At 38.6% G+C, this 19,177-nt stretch overlaps 2 protein-coding genes across 2 annotated transcripts in view; one reads left to right on the forward strand and one right to left on the reverse strand.

The window, feature by feature from the left end:
• Positions 1–5,599, reverse strand: part of Mthfd1 (methylenetetrahydrofolate dehydrogenase, cyclohydrolase and formyltetrahydrofolate synthetase 1) — a 67,882-nt gene extending 62,283 nt beyond the window's left edge. The window contains exon 1 of the mRNA XM_027929697.2: positions 5,377–5,599. Within this exon, the coding sequence (XP_027785498.2) occupies positions 5,377–5,417 (41 nt within the window). The 5' untranslated portion in view covers positions 5,418–5,599. The remainder of the gene's footprint in view (positions 1–5,376) is intronic.
• An 8,476-nt stretch (positions 5,600–14,075) lies between these two features.
• The window catches only part of LOC114088102 (coiled-coil domain-containing protein 170-like), a 39,749-nt gene continuing 34,647 nt past the window's right edge, over positions 14,076–19,177 (forward strand). Inside the window, exons 1-2 of the mRNA XM_071607404.1 lie at positions 14,076–14,192; positions 15,401–15,529. Coding sequence (XP_071463505.1) covers positions 14,076–14,192; positions 15,401–15,529 — 246 coding nt within the window. The remainder of the gene's footprint in view (positions 14,193–15,400; positions 15,530–19,177) is intronic.

Genomic DNA, 19,177 nt, shown 5'->3' on the forward strand with positions numbered 1-19,177 from the left:
AGACTGAAGAGAAACAGATGAGCTTATTAAATTCCTTTTAGCAAACAGCCAGTGCCTGACAGAGTGAAAACCACCAAGTACTAGGTGAAGACCATGGTCCTAGTTGAGCCTCTGTCATGAAGTAGTCTAGTGGCCATTAGCCAAATCACATTGCTTTTCTGGCCTATTTCCCTATTTGCAGGATGGGGTGGGGGTAATGGACTAGATTTTGGAGAAATTCTGACTGTGAACTCGTGGTCTTTTTCCCACCCTCTCCTCCAATCAAGGAAGAGATTTTTTTTATAATTCAAACACTGTATCAATACCATTGATCCAGAGGAAGAAACTGCCCAGGGTACTTGAAGCCTTACAAATGTGACTCCCAGGAAGGCCCAACAGTTGGTGGCAACCAAGGAAGTTGATCTGTAAACTTAGCAAAGAGGGACCATTTCTCTGGATTCCAGGATCCCTGACTGCAATGGAAGAAGCTTGCTTACCTTTCCTCTCAGGAGTGTCCTTGGCCTAGCAAAAGAGAAAAGGTAGGGAAACCTCACCAAAGGTCTCCATCTGCAGCCCAACATGCTCAAGCTTTAAGAACCACCTTCTTGCTGGATACAGTGACACATGCCTATGATCCCAGATACTTAGGAGGCTGAGACAGGAGGAACACAAGTTGGGAGGCTAAAACAGGTTCAAATCCAGTCTGGGCAACTGAGGGAGACCCTGTTTCCAAAAAAAAAAAAAAAAAGAAGAAGAAGAAGAGAAGGAAGAAGAAAAGAAGGGGACTGGGGATATAGCTCAGTGGCTGAGCACTTGCCTAACATGTGTGAGGCCCTGGGTTCCAATCCCTGTAGAGCAAAAATAAAGAAAACCTTGTTGTTCAGGAGTGCCCCGGGGCCATGGCCCCAAGAGTCAGCTTCCTGCTACAGTTTCAACACATGGAATCTAGAAGAACTATGATATCCTATGGGTCCTGCAGGCTACCTCCCCTTTCAGAGCTCCTACACTGTGAAGAATTATAAACACTGTAGCATAGTTCCTAGAGTCAAACTCTCTAGGCAGGTCAAAATGCTAAGATACAGCCACCTTATACGCACATTGAAGAAAATTCTTCTGTGTGCAAAAACAAGCCTTTGTGTGTATGCATATGTGTGTTTTGCTTTCTGTTTTCAAGTCTTCATGCTCCTTTATAAATAGCACTTATAAGAACTGGCCATTCATCAACAAGATGATACAAAAAGGTCAGCCTGGGTTGGGGATGTAGCTCAGTGGTTATGTGCTTGCCTGGCATGCATGAGGTCCTGGATTTGATCCCAAGCACTGCAAAAATTAAAATTTTAATTAAATTAAATTTTATTTAGCTATGTTACTTCTGAAAACACTGGAGAGAGAAAACCTTCTAGTACATGGAACAGGTTTTTTCTAGAAAGTGTCTTCAATACCTATGGCAAAATCATTGATACCTCATTCTTCAATGACAGGAACTTGATTTAGATTTAAGAATTTGGATATATGGTTTCAAACTTCAGGATGCCTGCAGGGAGCTTATGGCAAGTGAATCCAATTATATCAGTATGGTATTTGCACCAAGCACTGATATTTTTCAAAGCTCCTTATGAGAGTAAATTAGTAAAACAATCTTGGAAAGATTGGCAATATCAAACAAAACTGATCATTTACATGTTCTATTGTCCTATAATTCTATTCTTTTATATATATATATATATATATATATATATATATATATATATCTCCAATAAAAAAGCATATCACATTACACCAAAAGACATGTAAAAGAATGTGCATGGTATCATTCAAATTGCCAAGACCTGGGAACTTATGCCACTTATGTCCACAGATAAGTAAATAGCTATACACAGAACACTATACTGCAATGAGTCAATGAAGTATGAGTAAATGAATTATATGTAACAGAATAATTTCAGAAATGGAGTATGATGCCATTTATAGAAACTCAAAAACAGACAAAACTATCTAGTTTTAGAAGTCAGGATAGCGATTGCCTCTATGAGAATTGGTAACCAGATGGCACTTCTCAGGGGCCAATAATGCCATTTCTTTTTTTCTTTTGGTACTAGGGATTGAACCCAGGGGTACTCTACTACTGAGTTATTTCCCCAGACCTTTTTATTTATGTTTTTAAAATATTTTTAGTTGCAGGTGGAGACAATACCTTTATTTATTTTTTTATGCAGTGCTAAGGATCGAACCCAGTGCCTCACACATACTAGGCAAGTGCTCTACCACTGAACTACAACCCCAGCTCCTTATTTTTTTTATTTTGAGATAGTCTCAGTAAATTACTGAGGCTGGGGCATCAAATGTACAAAAACCTCCTTCCTCGGCCTTCCAAATCACTGGGATTAAAGGTGTTTGCCTCCAATAACAGCCAATACTGCCATTTCTTGATCTGGGTGCTTAGTTATACAAATATGTTCAGTTGAAAAAATTCATTGAGATGTATAGTTATAATAAGTATACTATTTTATATGTATCCACATTTAATATAAAAATAACAAAAAGTCCCCAAAGTGATTCAAGGCAGCTATCCCTGTCAAAAAGAAAATGATTCTAAGCCAGGCACAGTAATGCACACCTGTAATCCCAGTGGCTAGGGAGACTGAGACTGGAATATTGAGAGTTCAAAGTCAGCCTCAGCAATGGTGAGGCGCTGAGCAACTCAGTAAGACCCTATCTCTAAATAAAATATAAAATGGGGCTGGGGATGTGGCTCAGTGGTCGAGTGCCCCTGAAATCAATCCCCAGTACCCCCCCAAAAAAGTTTCTACCATTTATGTATATATTAACTAATTGCAGATCATTAATACAGCTAACATATATTGAACACTTATGTGCCAGGAACAATTCTGAATGTTCCTGTTTGGAACTCATTTAATTCTCCTTAGAACCCAACAGCCTGGACAGTATCTTTATTTTACATCTGAGGAAATTTTAGCACAGACAGATTAAGGAATTTGCTTAAAGTTGCGCAAGTAGTAAAGAGAAAAAAAGGGTTTTCCAGGTATTTGGATTACACACAAAAACAAAACAATCTATTTGTCCTTATGGAACTTATAAACATATTTAATATGCTCTCTATCCAAATAAAACATGCCCAGTATGCACCAATTTTTGGTAGCCTGCCAAGACAGAAACCTAAATTATCTCTTTACAACCAATCTTTCTAAAAGGACGTTTTTATCATGAAAAAGTCATTGGTAATGGGCTGGGGCTGTAGCCAGGAGCAGAGGGCATGCCTAGCATGTGTGAGGCCCTGGGTTCAATCCTTAGACCTACGTAAAAATAAATAAATAAAATAAAGGCATTCTGTCCATTACAACTAAAAAAAAGAAAGAAAGAAAGAAAAAGTCTATGGTAAAAGGAATAGGTTTGAATATAAGCAAAAATAAACAAAAAGGAAAGTCAGGCAGAAACTATGCAGTTTAAGAAGCAAGGTATTGAAAAATAAAGATTTTTAAAAATAGCCAACAAGTTTATGAAAAGTTGCTAAACATCAATAATTATCAGGGAAATGCAAATTAAAATCACTTCACATCCCTTTGGATGGCTATTATCAAAAAGACGAGAGAGAACCAATGTTGAGGGGATACAGAGAAAAGGGAAGCCTAGTACACCACTGGTGGGTATATAGATTAGTACTATTATGGAAAATAATATGGAGGCTCCTTAGGAAAGAAAAAATAAAAACTACTACATGACCCTGCAGTCCCTCTCCTAGATACATAATCAAAGGAGACGAAATCACCCCCTTGTAAAAATAGCTGCCCTGTCACTATGCACTGAAGCATCATTCAAAACAGCCAAGATATGGAAACAACCTAAGTATCTGCTGATGAGTGTATGGATAAAGTGGGAAATATTTACCATGGAATATTACCAGCCAAAACATGGATGGACCTGGAGGACATTACACTAGGTGAAATAAGCCAGAAACAAAAAGAAAAATATTGCATAATTTCGCTCATATATGAAATATTTATACATAAGATTAGGTCAAAGAATAGAAAGTAGCAGTTATGTAAGAGGAACATGTCTAGAATTCTAATGCACAATATGAAGACTATAGTTAACAGTTATATTGTGTGAGTTTTTTATATTAAATAAGTAGATTTTAGCTATTCTTGTCCCCAAAAGTATCTATGAAATAATGTAATTTGCTTCACTATAGAAACCATTTTATTATCTATATGTATACCATGATATCATGTTGTAAACCTCAAATATACCTAATAAAATATATTTTTAAAAAAGCACTCAGGGATTAAGTATTGCAATTTCTAGTGCAAAAATCTGGGGTTCTTCCTCACCAATGTGGAAGATTCACCACCAACTAATTTACATCTCTCCATCTTTGTTCATATTCTCTACCTTTCAGGAAACAATCATTTTGTCCCAAGGTAGGCTTTACCACCAGTTAACTTTCTAATGCACTCAAAAGCCTCTTTGAATAAAGTTAAGGATTAGAGGACAATTGTTATTGTCAGCTACAGCAGATACTAAATAACTGGAGATGCCAAAGGTCCCAAATGCAACTTCAGTAAAGTCAGACAGAATAGATCCTTCTCTATTCTTTCTACCCTCCTCTTAACCCCCAAATCACTTCTAAAACAAAAAGCAGGGGGCGTGGTTAGGGGGTGTAGAGAAGTAGTAGAGCACATGTTGTATAAGGCCCTGGGTACAATCCTCAGCTCAGTAAAGAGCAGGAGATGTTCCTTTCTGGGAGCAAAGGTGGCACCCATATCCACTTCAAATCTGAAGGGGTAGAACAGGAAGAGCTCAAATGGAATATGGAATATTGTCAGGACTCATGAGCCAAACTAAAAATTAACTCTAGAGTCAGCACAGAAAGATGGCTGTTAGGAGCACGAGATGGAAGGGAAAGGAAAAGTTAGACTCTGGTGTACTTGGAAAAACCATGGACTGAAAGAAGATCCTCTGTCACCAATCTTATAAAGTGTTGTCACAATGTAATCACCTCCAAATCATAGGAGAAAAGAGTGGACAGGATTTCTGAGTTCTTCAACTGGCGCCCCGGAGCAGTCCCAACTACTCTCTCAGAAAGTTGCCAGCACACTGCACTTTGGGAGCAAAGTCAGGCCAAGACTTGCCTCCCTCACTCCCCCCATAGAGGAGCCCAAGGGCAAACAGACTGGGCCTGGGACCTTTCTTCGCTTGCAGGAGACCGGTCATAAGGTGATATGGGCCCAGTCAATGTTCTTCCTCCCTACGCAACAGACCTGACACCACTTCTACAAGCGTCCCTCCTGCAAAAATGGGTCCGTGGGGGACTGCACACCTGGCTCAAAGATCTCGCCAGCGGCCCAATACGCCCTAACAAAAATGACAAGTGCTTACGCAGAGACCACCTTCCCGTTCAGGACTTCCGCCGGTGCCATGGCCTTCAATAGACCGCTGCCCACGATTGACACCACCAAAATCGAGGTTCCACTCCCTTCGCGCGGCGGGACCCCGGAGCCTATCCCACGTGCTTAGTGACTGCCCACAGAGCTCGTACTACTGCGCCTGCGCCCACCCGCACCCCTCCACCCCCAGGAGGCGGAGGCGCGTGCGCAATCCAGGAAGATGTCGTTCCCTCAGCTAGTGAAGAGCGGAGGGGTAGGGGGCTGCAGCAAAGGGAAGAAAGTAGGTGATGACTGGCTGGCGAGAATGATTGGCTGGTGGAAAGAGCCGGTGCCGAGCGCGCCTCTGTCTGGGGCGGGAACCCGCCGAACAGCGAGCTGGAACCGACTCCGGAACCCGCCTTTGTTTCAGCCAATCAGGGCCGGGCGGCCTGGCGGGAGTGCAGTTTCGCGGGCGCGGGAGGCGCGTCTCCGCTACCTCTCTGTGCTGTGGGGACTTCTGGCTGAGGCTGAGGCTGAGGCCACCTGGCTTCTCTCGAGAGTTCTTCCCCGCCCCTCCTGGTGGCGGCTGGGGACCCTGGGTGTGTGGGCAACTTCCGACTCTCACACCCGCGCTTTTGCGGTCGGGGTCGGCCTCTGATTCCAGGGGAGTGAGTTGGCGCCAGCGGCTGTTTCAGCGCCGCTGTGCTGGGAAGGGTGACCGAGCTGGAGGGCGCGTGGCTCCCGGCCCCAGACCTGGGGTTGGAGCACCGACGCGGGCCGCGGGTCCGCGAGATGAGGTTGACCCTCCGAGCGCAAGCTCCTCCCTGTAGGCGTCCCTCCGGGAGCAGGACTGAGTTTGGCATTTGCTCCGGGAACCTGCGGGACCGACAAGGCAGCTGGGGTGTGGGTGAGGACGGTCCCGCTGGGTGCCGAGTCCACTGACTCTGCTTTCTCTGCACCAGCTCCCAGGCTAGGTTCTTACCGAGCCCGGGTTACAAACCCCCCATATAGTTCAGTCGTCCAGATAGATCACTTAGGACCTGACCAGTTAGCTGGGTTTCTTCTAACAACCGTTTCTTTTTCTTTTTTTTAATATTTATTTTTTAGTTGTAGTTGGACACAATATCTTTATTTTATTTATTTTTATGTGGTGCTGAGGTTCGAACCCAGGGCCTCACACGTGCTAGGCAAGCGCTCTACCCCAGCCCTAGCAAGCGTTTCTTAATGGCAGAGCTTATTTATTGAACTTGATGCGGGGTGGGGGGGGGGGGCGCGTAATTAACATTTGTCTAAATTCTGAGAATTCCTAAATTCTTAGAATATTTTGCAATACCCACTATATGGAATTATAGAATCTTTTTCTTGTTTTATTAACAGTTTTGAGGTGTGACTTACATATCATAAAATTAACCCTTTTTAAATTTTTTTTTTTTTAGTTGTAGTTGGACACAATACCTTTATTTTATTTATTTATTTTTATGTGGTGCTGAGGATCGAACCCAGGGCCTCGCACGTGCTAGGCAAGTGCTCTACCTCTGAGCCACAACCCCAGCCCAAAAATTAACCCGTTTTTAAATGTCAATGATTTTTTATATATTTACAGACTTGTACAGCTACCACCATGATACGTTTAGGAAATATTTGGCGATTTTTTTTCCAGTGTGTGTGTGTGTGTGTGTGTGTATACTTAGGCTAAAGATTGAATCCAGGGCCTCCCATATGTTAAGTGGCTCTGCCAGTAAGCAACATCCCCAGCCCCTAAGTGGACACAATATAACACATAGTGATACAATAATTACCTTATAATAGTAATATAATGACTTCTGAACATGCACTCATATTGTTTTGCCTGAACAAATGAAATTAACAAGAAAACTGTTTCTGATAAATTACAGGTAGTGAATCTTTTTGTATCTTACATTACCAGATAATGACTGTTTCTGCTGTTTTGTTTGCTGAGAAAGATATCCAAACTCCATTTTACAAATGGGCAACTAAACTTTGAAGTATTCCTTGCCCAAAGCTGTTGTTGGCCCTAGGACCCAAAGCTGGATGCTTCATCTTTAATTTATTGCCTTTGCTATCTGAACAAGTCTAGTTTTCAGCTGTCATATCTATGACCTGTACAGTTCATTCATTCATTGAGCAAGAAATTGTTGAGCAGCCACTATGTGCCAACAACACAGCTCTAGTGGTATACTGCTGAACCAGATATATTAGTAAGCTGTTCCTGCCCTCAGTTCATATTTTGGTGGGAGAAGAGAATGATCAATTTAAATAATATACAGCTTTAGAGATGAAGGCATGCTATTTGTTTCGTCATTTACTAATTTTGGAGTGCTAGGGATCAAACCCAGGGCCTCAAGCATGCTAGCAAGCCCTATAGATATAACCCTAGCCCAGAGAAATGCTATTTTTAAAAAATAGGCTAGTTAAGAGGATAGACAGTGATGGTGGGGAGGTGGAAGGTGATGGTTGATACATATTTATTCCTTTTTCCTTTGCTGGAAATTGAACCCAAGGCCTCACACATGCTAAGCAAGTGTACTACCACTGAACCACATCCCCAGCAGTGCAGTTTTGGAATTGTGGTAAGAGAAGTTTCTCTGGGCAATGATTAAGCAGAAACCTAAATGAAGAGAGGAACTTGGAATGTAATAGAAAGATAACAAGGACTTGGTCTGAGCTACAGGGAGATGAAAGGATTTTACCTTTCTGTAGAAGGACCAGGTTTTAGGGATAAGATCATGAATTCAACTGAAATGATTTCAGATGCCTCTTCAACATAAAAGTGGAGATATAATATTTAAATCCATGAGACTGGATAAGAGCTCACCAAGAAAATTGGATATAAGTAAAGAAAGAACCAATGACTGATCCCTGGAACACCCAAGAGGAAAGACAAAAAGTGAATCCGGTGTGTTATGAGGAAAACTACAAAAGCACATTGTCTTGAAAGACAGTATATTTGGGCTGGGGTTGTAGCTCAGTGGTAGAGTACTTGCCTAGCATGTGTGAGGCACTGGCTTTGATTCTCAGCACCACATATAAATAAGTAAAATAAAAGTCCATTGACAACTAAAAAATAATTTTTTTAAAGAGAGAGAATTTTTTTAAATATTTATTTTTAGTTCTAGGCGGACACAACATCTTTATTTGTATGTGGTGCTGAGGATCGAACCCAGGCCGCATGCATGCCAGGCGAGCGCGCTACCACTTGAGCCACATCCCCAGCCCTAAAAAATATTTTTTAAAAAAGTATATTTCATGGGAAAAGGGGTAATTAATTCTGTCAAATGTTGCAGATATTCAAAACCAGCCTCAGCAACTTAGCAAGATTCTGTCTAAAAAATAAAAGAAAATGTTGCACATTGGTTAAAGTAGGGAGCAAGAACTGACTACCTCAGAGAGAACAGTAAGACAAAAGTTTATTTAAATACATATAATGGCAGTTGCTAGAAGATATGTGTCACTTTTTTGCCCAAACTTCATTTTTACAACCTTTTGGCGGAGTGATTTAATAATATATTGATATTATTGTAATTCCACTTCTTGGAATTTATCCTTAATTAATATTCACACAGATACACAAAGATATATAGGAAAATGTTAATTACAACATCAACTTCAATAGTAAACCTCAATAGCCTTCATCATAATGAATCTCTGTAAAGGCAGGTTATCTGTAAAATGTATATTACCATTTAATTTATTAGTATATCCCCCAAAGGCCTTCTTTGGTTATACTATTAAAAGTTGCCCTCTAATTTACCTCTCCTTTACTTTCACATGAGCTTATTTTATTCATAGCACTTATTACCATAAAAATGATTTGTTTTTAAGTTATTTGTGGACTATCTGCTTTCTCCACCAGAGTCTGAGCTTTATAAGATTTCCTTTGTTGTTCATACTTACCTACCTACTGCACATGGATATTTTTTATTTTATTTTTATTTTTTATAGTGTCGAGGATCGAACCCAGGGCCTTGCATACAATAGGTAAGTGCTCTATCACTAAGTTACATCCCTATCCTCAGTGAGTATAATTTTAAAAAAATCTTGTAGAGGGAAAAAATGCTTCCTGTTATCCTGGAGTAGTTATTTATTACTCTCATTTCTATAACTTAATTTCTCCAGCCTCATTTTTATCATATATAGATGAAGACAGTGGGCAATTATTCTCAGCCCTAAATTTATTTATTTATTTATTTATTTTTTGTTTTGGTGCTGGGGATTGAACCCAGGGAATTGTGCATGTGAGGCAAGCACTCTACCAACTGAGTATATCCCCAGCCCCTAAATTTACATTTTAATGACCTATATAGCTTTTAGTATGAAGTTATGCCGGTTCTACCTTTGACTAATAAAGTCATAAATTGGGGTAAGGTCAAGGTATCAGTATTCTTTGAAGATTTATTTGATATTAAAAGATATTTCTGGTTATTTCAAGATCAAGAATACATTATAGAGCCAGCAATGGCTGTGCCTAACTATATTCTCAGGAGACTGAGGCAGGAGGATCACAAGTTCAAGGCTTACCTGGGCAACTTAGCAAAACTCTGTTTCAAAATCTTTTTTTAAAAAGGGCTGGGGAGGTAGGGATGTAGCTCAGACATACAATGTCCTGAGTTCAATCCCCAGTACTGAAATAAAATGAAATAAAAAACTAAAACTAAAAAATAATAATACATATCCAGGCATAGGGGCACATTCTATAATTTCAGCAACTCTGGAGACTGAGGCAGGAGGATTGCAAGTTCTAGGCCAGACTGGGCAACTTAGCTAGGCCCTAAGCAACTGGGGATGTGGCTCAGAAGTTAAGTGCCCCTGGCTTCAATCTCCAGTCCGCACACACATAATAATTGTAATAGTAATAGTAATAGCGACCTACTTTCTCTGCTGTGAAAATATTTTCCCAGAATTAGAATCCTGATTTTTCAGACAAAGAATCTTTTGCTGTAGAAATAGTAGATAGGTGACTGGGGTTGTGGCTCAGTGGTAGAGCACTTGCCTAACGTGGGAGGCACTGGGTTCGATTCTTAGCATCACATTTGAATAAATAAAATAAAGATCTTTCAACAGCTTAAAAAAAAAGAAAGAAAGAAAAGAAAAGAAATAGTAGATGGAATAATTTCCCATTCTCTCAAAATAGTTCTCCTTTGATGAGATGTATGTTGGAGTACAAATGTTTGACCTATTCTAAGAATTTCACAAAAGGAGGATCAGAATTATGATTTGCATGATTGCTGGAGTGTTCACTTTTTGGTCAGATCACTTTCTTAAGATTTCCTAAGATTACTAATGCTTGATGAAAATCACTTTGTTTTTTCATTTTATTAATTAGGGAAATAACTACAAGTCTAACTGTCACTTTGGGAGATTTCTTCTCCCTCCTTGAACCTCTGTGATGCGGTTGCCCAGCAACAGCTCCTTTGATGTACTAACATTCTCCTGGCAGGACTGCTACTTACAGTGGACAATTCAGGTGCCTTCTGGGATTGACCTTGGATTTGGAATTTTCTCTTGTTCTTTATGTGGTAAAAATTTTTGCTTTCTATTAAATTTTACATAGCATACTTTATCTTATGAGTATGTAAAATAGAATAGTCATATACAAAACTAAAAATCCCAGAATAAACATGTCATATTGTTGTATTTTATTTTTACTTTAGATATCTCATACATTTTTATTGTATTTTCATGAAATTCATTTTAGGGAACAGTACTAATATCTATTAAATTAACTTTGTATTAAGGATTTTTTTTTCTCTTCTTGTTTTCTTTGGTTGTTCAGTTTATATTTTCTGTGGCTGTTGTGAGATGATAAGGACAAACCAGAAGTAGATCCTACTGTTAAATACCTTTTATTTAGCAGGAGAGATGAAAATTTGACATAGTACAATATCAAATGAGATAATAATGAAATGAATAGTCTGCGGGGCTAGAACAGAATACCCAGGCTGGGTAATTTATAAAGACTGGAAATTTATTTCTCATGATTCTAGATTCTGGAGGCTGGGAATTCCAAGATCAAAGCACTGGCATTCAGTATCTGGTAAAGTGGTAAAAGCCTTCTTCTTTTTTTTTTCTTTTTCTCAGCACCAGGGATTGAACCCAGGAGCATTTAACTACTGGGCCCCTTTTTTCTTTTTTCATTTTTAGACAGGGTTTCCCTAAATTGCTCCATCTGGCCTCAAACTTGGTAATCCTTCTGCCTCAGCCTCCTGAATGACTGGGATTACAAGTGTGGGGTACCACGCTCAGCTTGGTGAAGGCCTTCTTATTTCATCCTTACATAGTAGTAGAAGAAAAGAGAGTGAACTCTCTCACTCAAGTTTTTTTTTTTTCTTCCTGTACCAGGAATTGAACAACCCATTGGCATTTACCAATGAGCCATATCCCCAGCTCTTTTTATTTTTAATTTTGAGACAGGATCTTACTAAGTAACTTGCTATCTTCCTGACTCAGCCTCCCAAGTCACCACCTGCACCCAGCTACCTCAAGACTTATTAAGAGTCCTGATGCCGTCCGGGAGGGCTCTGCCCTCTTGATTTATCACCTTCTAAAGGTCCTACCTCTTAATACTATCACACTGACAACCAAGTTTCAACATATTAATTTAGGGGATACATTCAGACCATAGCAAAGTTAAGAGAAAAGAGAGATCACCTTTGCTTTGTAGAAATGAAGGAATGGTATTTGAACTGACACTGAAGAATTTTTATAAAAGTTCACCATCTGGGAATGGCCTGCACAATAGCTTGTTTTTTAGAGAATCTGAGTGAAAATCAATAAATAAAGTTGTTTTTAATAGAGCACAAGGGGCTAGGGAATAGCTCAGTGGTTGAGTGCTTGCCTAGCATGTACAAAGTCCTGGGTTTAGTCCTCAGCACTGCAAAAAGAAAAAAAAAATAGAGGCCAAGATTCATAAGATGGTAAGAAAATAAAAATGAAAGTAAAAACTGAGAATATTAAGAAGAAATTTATTTTCAGTATCATGATATTTCCAGGATTAAGGAGGAATTTATTTTTCCTTCCATGAAAACTTTAGTTCTTTTGATTCTCTTCTTTGGCTTTTAGAAAAGAAACTGATATAGTAATGATCTTAGGTATCAAATAATGAGAATAGGGGAGAGATTAAAGTCTCACTAGACATATTTATGCTTTAATATTTGCTTTTGATAATATTAAATTTAAATTATTAGATTTTTTAAATTTTTTTTTAATTGTAGTTGGACACAATACCTTTATTTTATTTACTTTTATGTGGTGCTGAGGATCGAACCCAGGGCCTTGCATGTGCTAGGCAAGTGCTCTACTGCTGAGCCACAACCCCAACCCTATTAGATGGATTTTAAAACAGACTTCAGGGTTAGTAAAGAAAACACAGGCCCTTATTGCATTGTGTTCCATGCTCCTCAAGTCACAGGGTCCTTGGGGCTAGGGGTGTGGTTCAGTGGTAGAACTCTTGCCAGGCTTTTCTGGTTTCCATCCCCAGTATCACACACCACACCACACACACACACACACACACACGTACACACTTGAGTGCGAATGCACACACACCTGCACACACAAGTCACATGATCCTGATTTTTTTTTCTTCCCTTGAAAATTCCTATCATTCTGAGACTGTCCAATTCTGTGGGAGACAACACTCAGCAAAGGAAAAACATACCCCACACTTACATGAAGCCCCTTCAGGGCAGTTCCTAAACATCAGAATGTATTCCCTGATTTTGTTTTGTTTTATTTGTTTATTTATTTTGGTACTGGGAGTGGCTCTACTACTTTGATCCCAGGAGTGGCTCTACTACTGGGCTACATCCCTCTTTTTATTTTTTAAATTTTGAGATAGGGTCTCACTAAGTTGTTGAGGCTAGCTTCAAACTTTCTGTTCTGCCTCAGCCCCCCAAGTAGCTGGCAAGTACCACTACACCTGTCTATTTCCTGGTTTTGAAAAAGGAACCCCTATCCCGTTGCTTGATAAAACATAGAAGGTCAATTTTCAAAGTTTTCTCTATTCTTTAAGATTTTACTTTAGAAAAGAAAGATAATATATGGAATTGAACTGGGTAGAGAAAATAGATTTAAGGCAATGCTGAAATTCTTAGAAAATTTAATTTACAAAAATTACAATATGAGGTTACATTTTATTTTCCTCTGGGGTATAAAGAGCACTGTGAACTATCACATTCTATGTTATCAATTCATATTTGACTTTTATCTTTTAGTGGTATCTTGAGGGACATAATATTTCTAACAGATTAAAAATAAGGGAAAATTTACAAGTCAAATAACTAAAAACGTGATTAACAAACAACATTGGGGGTAAAATTCAGTAGTAAAGCGCTTACCTAGCATGCATAAGGCTCTGGGTTCAATCCCCATCACTAAAGAAAAAAAGGGGAATGATATTATGAGTGTACATACCTACATTCACGTGCTACTTTCACCAGTTACAATCTAAACAGAGTTTGGTCCTGTCTCTAGAAACCAGGTCTTCCTTTTCTCTAAGCAATAGGTTCATTGGGCAGCTTCTTCTGAGGTTTAACTAAGCCCTGAGGATCTGAAGTAGAACCTTCTAGAAGACATTGCTTTTGATGCCCAACAGACCTCAGCATCTCTTCTTGAGTACTCTATGGAAACTTCCCTGGGAAGCATCTGGGGTCACCGTTAGTAGATCCGTTTCATGCTGCTTGTATCTCCAGCATGTCAAGCCCTCTCCGATCTCTAAACCACTCACATCCAGGAAGGCTTCCTACTAGGCCCCATGAGGCTAAGTCACCACAAGTCAGGCAGCTATCAGCCTGGAAAAACCATCCAGTGGTGAGTTGTACTCTGGTGTTTATTTTTTTCCCCATTCTCATAATCTCTCAATCTCTCCCACACAACTGAGAGCTTGAAGAAAGGGAAAGTCCATTCTGTTTGTCCATTTGCCTATGCTAGTGCCCTGACCCCTTTCTTTGCTAGTGAATGAATACAAGAAATGAGGTCAAATGATATCCCACTTCTTTTGATTTCTGGCTTGATTCTAGAACAAGGAGCAAGGAAATATTATAATCTAATAAAACCTCAAACGGATTTTGGTTTTGACTGTTTTTGTAGTTCTGGTATTTCACTAATGCCCATTATCCCCAAAATAATATAAAAATAGACTGTAAATTGAGTTTGATCTAGTTCAATTATTTTGCAGATTAGGATACTGAACCCCAGAGAAAGGCCACAGTGATTAAGTGGTGGAACTAAGTAGTCTGACTCTCATTATCTTTTTAGTGCACCACATTTTTTTGTTTGTTTATTTGCTTTTTGTAGTACTGGGGATAGAACCCAAGGCCTTACCCATGCTAGGCAAGCATTGAACTATATCCTCAAACTTTTTAATTTTTATTTATTTATTTACTTTCTGTTTTTTGCAGTACTGGGGATTGAACTTTAGAGTGCTCTACTACCAAGCCATATCCCCAACCCTTCTATTTTTTTATTTTAAGACAAGGTCTTGCTAAGTCATCTAGGCGAGGCTTGAACTTGCCATCCTCCTGCCTCAGCCTCCTGAGTTGCTGGGATTATTTTTTATTTTAAGATAGGGTCTCACTAAGACTGGCCTCAATTTGAGATCCTTCTGCCTCTGTCTCTAGTAGCTGTGATTACAGATGAGCACTACCAGGCCCGGAATCAATTACCTAGTAGTTCATGTTTCTATAAACTTTTTATTAGATGCACATTAAAATTTCCCCATTTTATTGATTCCTATGTTTTCAGAAATTGTGTCTGCACAATTTATAGATGTGCAGCATTTCCTCATGGCTCACATTACAAATTGTTTTAGAAAATATGAAGTAGCTTTTTGGGTCAGCATGTTGTTGCTTGCTGTTTTCTTGGGACCTAATGTGTTTGTTAGGGTAGCACCTCAAAATGAATATTTTCAAGTTTGGTCTATTTAAAACTACTTACTTGAGTTAATATAAGCCAGAATATTGTGGGTTTTTATTCACAGGGTACATGTTTAGTAATTAATTGGCAATTTCTCTTTGTAGGCTTGTTTTGATCTACCTCCTGAGGTGATTTCTACCAGGAACCCAGTTACATGCAACAAAAGGGCAGCTGACCCAGTCCATCCTGACTTTGCTGGTTTGTTGGTGAAAAACAAGAATCTTTTAGCTGAGGTATAGAGATTATATAAACAAAAAAGAACACTAGAAAATTATATCTTCTGTAGAAGTAGGGAGAGTAAACATTCTGATAAAGAGCTCAAGGTATTATCTATCCCACTTTTGCTTTTGTGTGTGTGTGTGTGTGTGTTCTCAATATTGAATTCTTTCATTCCTGAGGAGTAATTTTAATTTAGACTCAAATCTGTCTTTTGACAGAGAATATCCACTGGAGATGACTGACAAATTTGGGATATTAGAACACAGCTTACAGATTACCATGCTTAAAATTTATGTAAAAATAATAATCAATTATATGTACTAAGTTGTTTGTTTGTTTGTTTTCCAGTGCTAGGGATTAAACCCAGGACCTTGACCAAGCTAGGCAAGTGCTCTACCACTGAGCTATACTGCCTACCTTAATTTTTTTTTTTTTGGTACTGTGATTGAACCCAGTGGTGTACTACTATTGAGCTATACCCTCTGCTCTCTTTATTTATTTATTTATTTATTTTTGAGACGATGGCTTACTAAGTTGCCAACTCTGGCCTTCAACTCACAATCTTCCTGTCTCAGCTTCCTGTCTCAGCTTCCCAAGTAGCTGGAATTATAGGTGTGCGCCACCATGCCTGGCTCCTAAATATTTTTAATGAAAAAAATGAGCTCCTATTTTCAGCATACCACCAAATGGCAAATATTCACTAGTTTAATTTAATACTTGATATATCTCATTGGCATCAATAGATTAAAAAACAAAAACAAAAACAGAAAACACATTTGTAGGAAATCCCTTGAATTTTACTCCCTCTGATGAAGACTAGAGAGCACCTGTAGAAATTCTTTAGTTGAGCCTAACTATTCTCAGGATTTGTTGCAAGAAATAGTTCCAAAGGTAGCCATGGTTGGAAGCTCAAAGGTCATTGTTAAGGGTACTATGATGTAGCCATTTATGTCTATGCTGCCTCTATGGTTACCTCTAGGCAAAATGCTGGGAATGCTTACATTTGAGGGGCAATGACCAGCCCTTTGAATAAGTAGCAATCTATGGTGGCTATTTCCTAGGCAGCCATAACAAAGTGTCATAGACTGAGTAGATTTAACAACAGTTTATTTTTTCACAGTTGTGAAGGCTAGAAGTCTGAGACAGAGGGCTAAAAATGTGACTTAGAGGTAGAGTGCTTGAAGCGCCTGGTATATGTGAAGACCTGGGTTTGACTCCCCAGAGTGGAACAACAGCACCCCACCCCCGTCACATCAAAAAAGTCTGAGACAAGGTGTCAGTTGGGTAGTTTTTTTGGTTGGCTTGTAGCTGGTGGTCTTCTCCCTGTCTTCATGTGGTTTTTCCTGTGTATCAGCCTATGTCCAAGTTTCCTCCTCTTATAAGGATACCCATCATATTGAATTAGGGCCTACCTTAATGATATCATTTTAACATAATTACTTAACATAATTACTCAAATTCAGGCACGTGCTGAGATATTAGGAATTAGGACTTCAACATACAAATATGGGGGCAGGGACTCAACTCAACATAGTCATTTATAGTGGATTCTTTGCTGCCCAGAACCATATAAAAGTTCTTTTCTATTATTTCCTCTATCAATGGCTTGATTGATTCCAGATTTAATTTAAGTAGATACAAGTATAGATATAGATATCTAGGTAAATATATATATATATATATATATATATATATATATATATATATTTCCATTTTATCTACACAAGAGTGGTAGATAGAGCTTAGATTTAAATTGAGCTTATGTAGACATAGTATATCTTATGAAAGCTTTGATAGAGTCATAGATTTTTCTTTTCTTTCAGGAAAAATTATGTCAATCCCTTAAAACTATAGAGATCTTATTATAACAGTCTAACTTATTATTAATAATCTCAGAAATTTGAATTTTTGATAATTCATATTTGTATTAGATTAAGTTTTATGTCTATGCATAATTCATTTAAAAACTTTTAAACCATCAAGTATAGTGGCAAATACCTATAATCCCAGCAACTCAGGAAGCTGAGGCAGGAGGACCACAAGTTTGAAGCTAGCCACAGCAACTTAGGGAGACTCTGCCTCAAGATAAAATCAACAGATTTGGGGATATAGCTCAGTGATACAGCACTTGCCTAGCATATGCAAGACTCAAGTTCAATCCCCAGCACTAGGAAAAAAAAAAAAAAGCTACTTGTCATGTGTACATAAATCATTTCCTAATTACATATATGTCTTCATCTATTTAACAAGGTAAATATCTGAAAGGCTCTGTAAGATCTCATTTTGACATGGTTTTAGATAGTTCCCATTGGCATTGTCTAAATTTAATACAAATTAGTGTCAGCCAGGTATAGCAGCACATGCCTGTAATTGCAGCAATTTGGGAGAGTGGGGCAGGAGGTCGCAAATAAAGAAAAAAAGAAAAGAGAGAAAGAAAAGGGCTAGGAATGTAACTCAGAGGTAAAGCACTCTCAGGTTCAATCCCCACCCCCACCCCCAAAATTAGTGACTATTTTTGCATGGTTTCCTAGTGTTAAAGTCATTTTAAAAAAGAAAAGTTTAGTGATTTCAACAGAATACCTGAGCATCAGCATGAGTCATCTTTCCTTTTTCCAATAACCTATTATTTAATTCCACAGGAACACAACTGTCTTGATAGGGTGGTTCTCTTCTCACTGCATGCATTTAAAAATTTTTATTATAATTTATCTCTTTGTGGGACATACAAAAATAATTGTGTTTTTGCCGTTTAATGGAGAAACAGGTGCAAGAGAGCTATATTTGGCTAAAGCTGGATATAGAAGGAATAAATATTAACCTATTCAGTTGGTTATTGTGTTGTCTAGTTAAAGCAGTATGATACTGAGCTAAAACTCTTACATAGTGCTAGGTGGGCTGCCATGTTAAAAAATATGAGTTCAGAACAAAAAGTCATGTGAATATGTAATAACAAATCTCACTAATATGTATAATTATAATGCACCAATAAAAAGGAAAATGTATAATGAATTATGGTGTTCTAAATTTAAGATAATTTAATGTGTCTTACCAGTACTTTTTAGTTTGATTCTCATGGAAACTTTTATTTGTAAGGGAATTGACTATATTATGCAGATATTTTTCTTGCCAGAGAATAATAATAAGGCTAATAGAACCTGGTAGATGAAGCCAGCTCTGGAGAGGGTAGATGAGAGTAATAAAATTTTTTCAGGTAAAGAAAATTATTACTCTTTCTAATTGAATTTTTTACTAAGATAATCATAAATATACTTGAAATTATTAAAAGCAATGGCAAGCCAGTCATGGTAGCGCATACCTATAATCCCAGTGACTTGGGAAGTTGAGAATCACAAATTCAAGTGGGATCACAAGTTCAAGGCCAGCCTGGGCAACTTATCAAGACTAAAAATTTAAAGAAAAAGTAGGGGGCAGGGGCGGGGGGATGTGGCTCAATGATAGACTGTGGAGCAGTGAGGTCTTGGATTTGATTGCCAAGGTGTACCACAAAAGAAAAACAAAAAGTTACGTTGAGATCTCTGTACACTGTGTCCAATTTCCCTTTTTTTTTTTTTTTTTTTGGTATAGGGATTGAAACCAGGGGTGCTTAACCAGTGAGCCACATCCCCAGCCCTATTTTTTGTTTTATTTAGAGACAGAGTCTC

This window comes from Marmota flaviventris, chromosome 2, assembly GCF_047511675.1.
Source record: "Marmota flaviventris isolate mMarFla1 chromosome 2, mMarFla1.hap1, whole genome shotgun sequence".
NCBI lineage: Eukaryota > Metazoa > Chordata > Mammalia > Rodentia > Sciuridae > Marmota > Marmota flaviventris.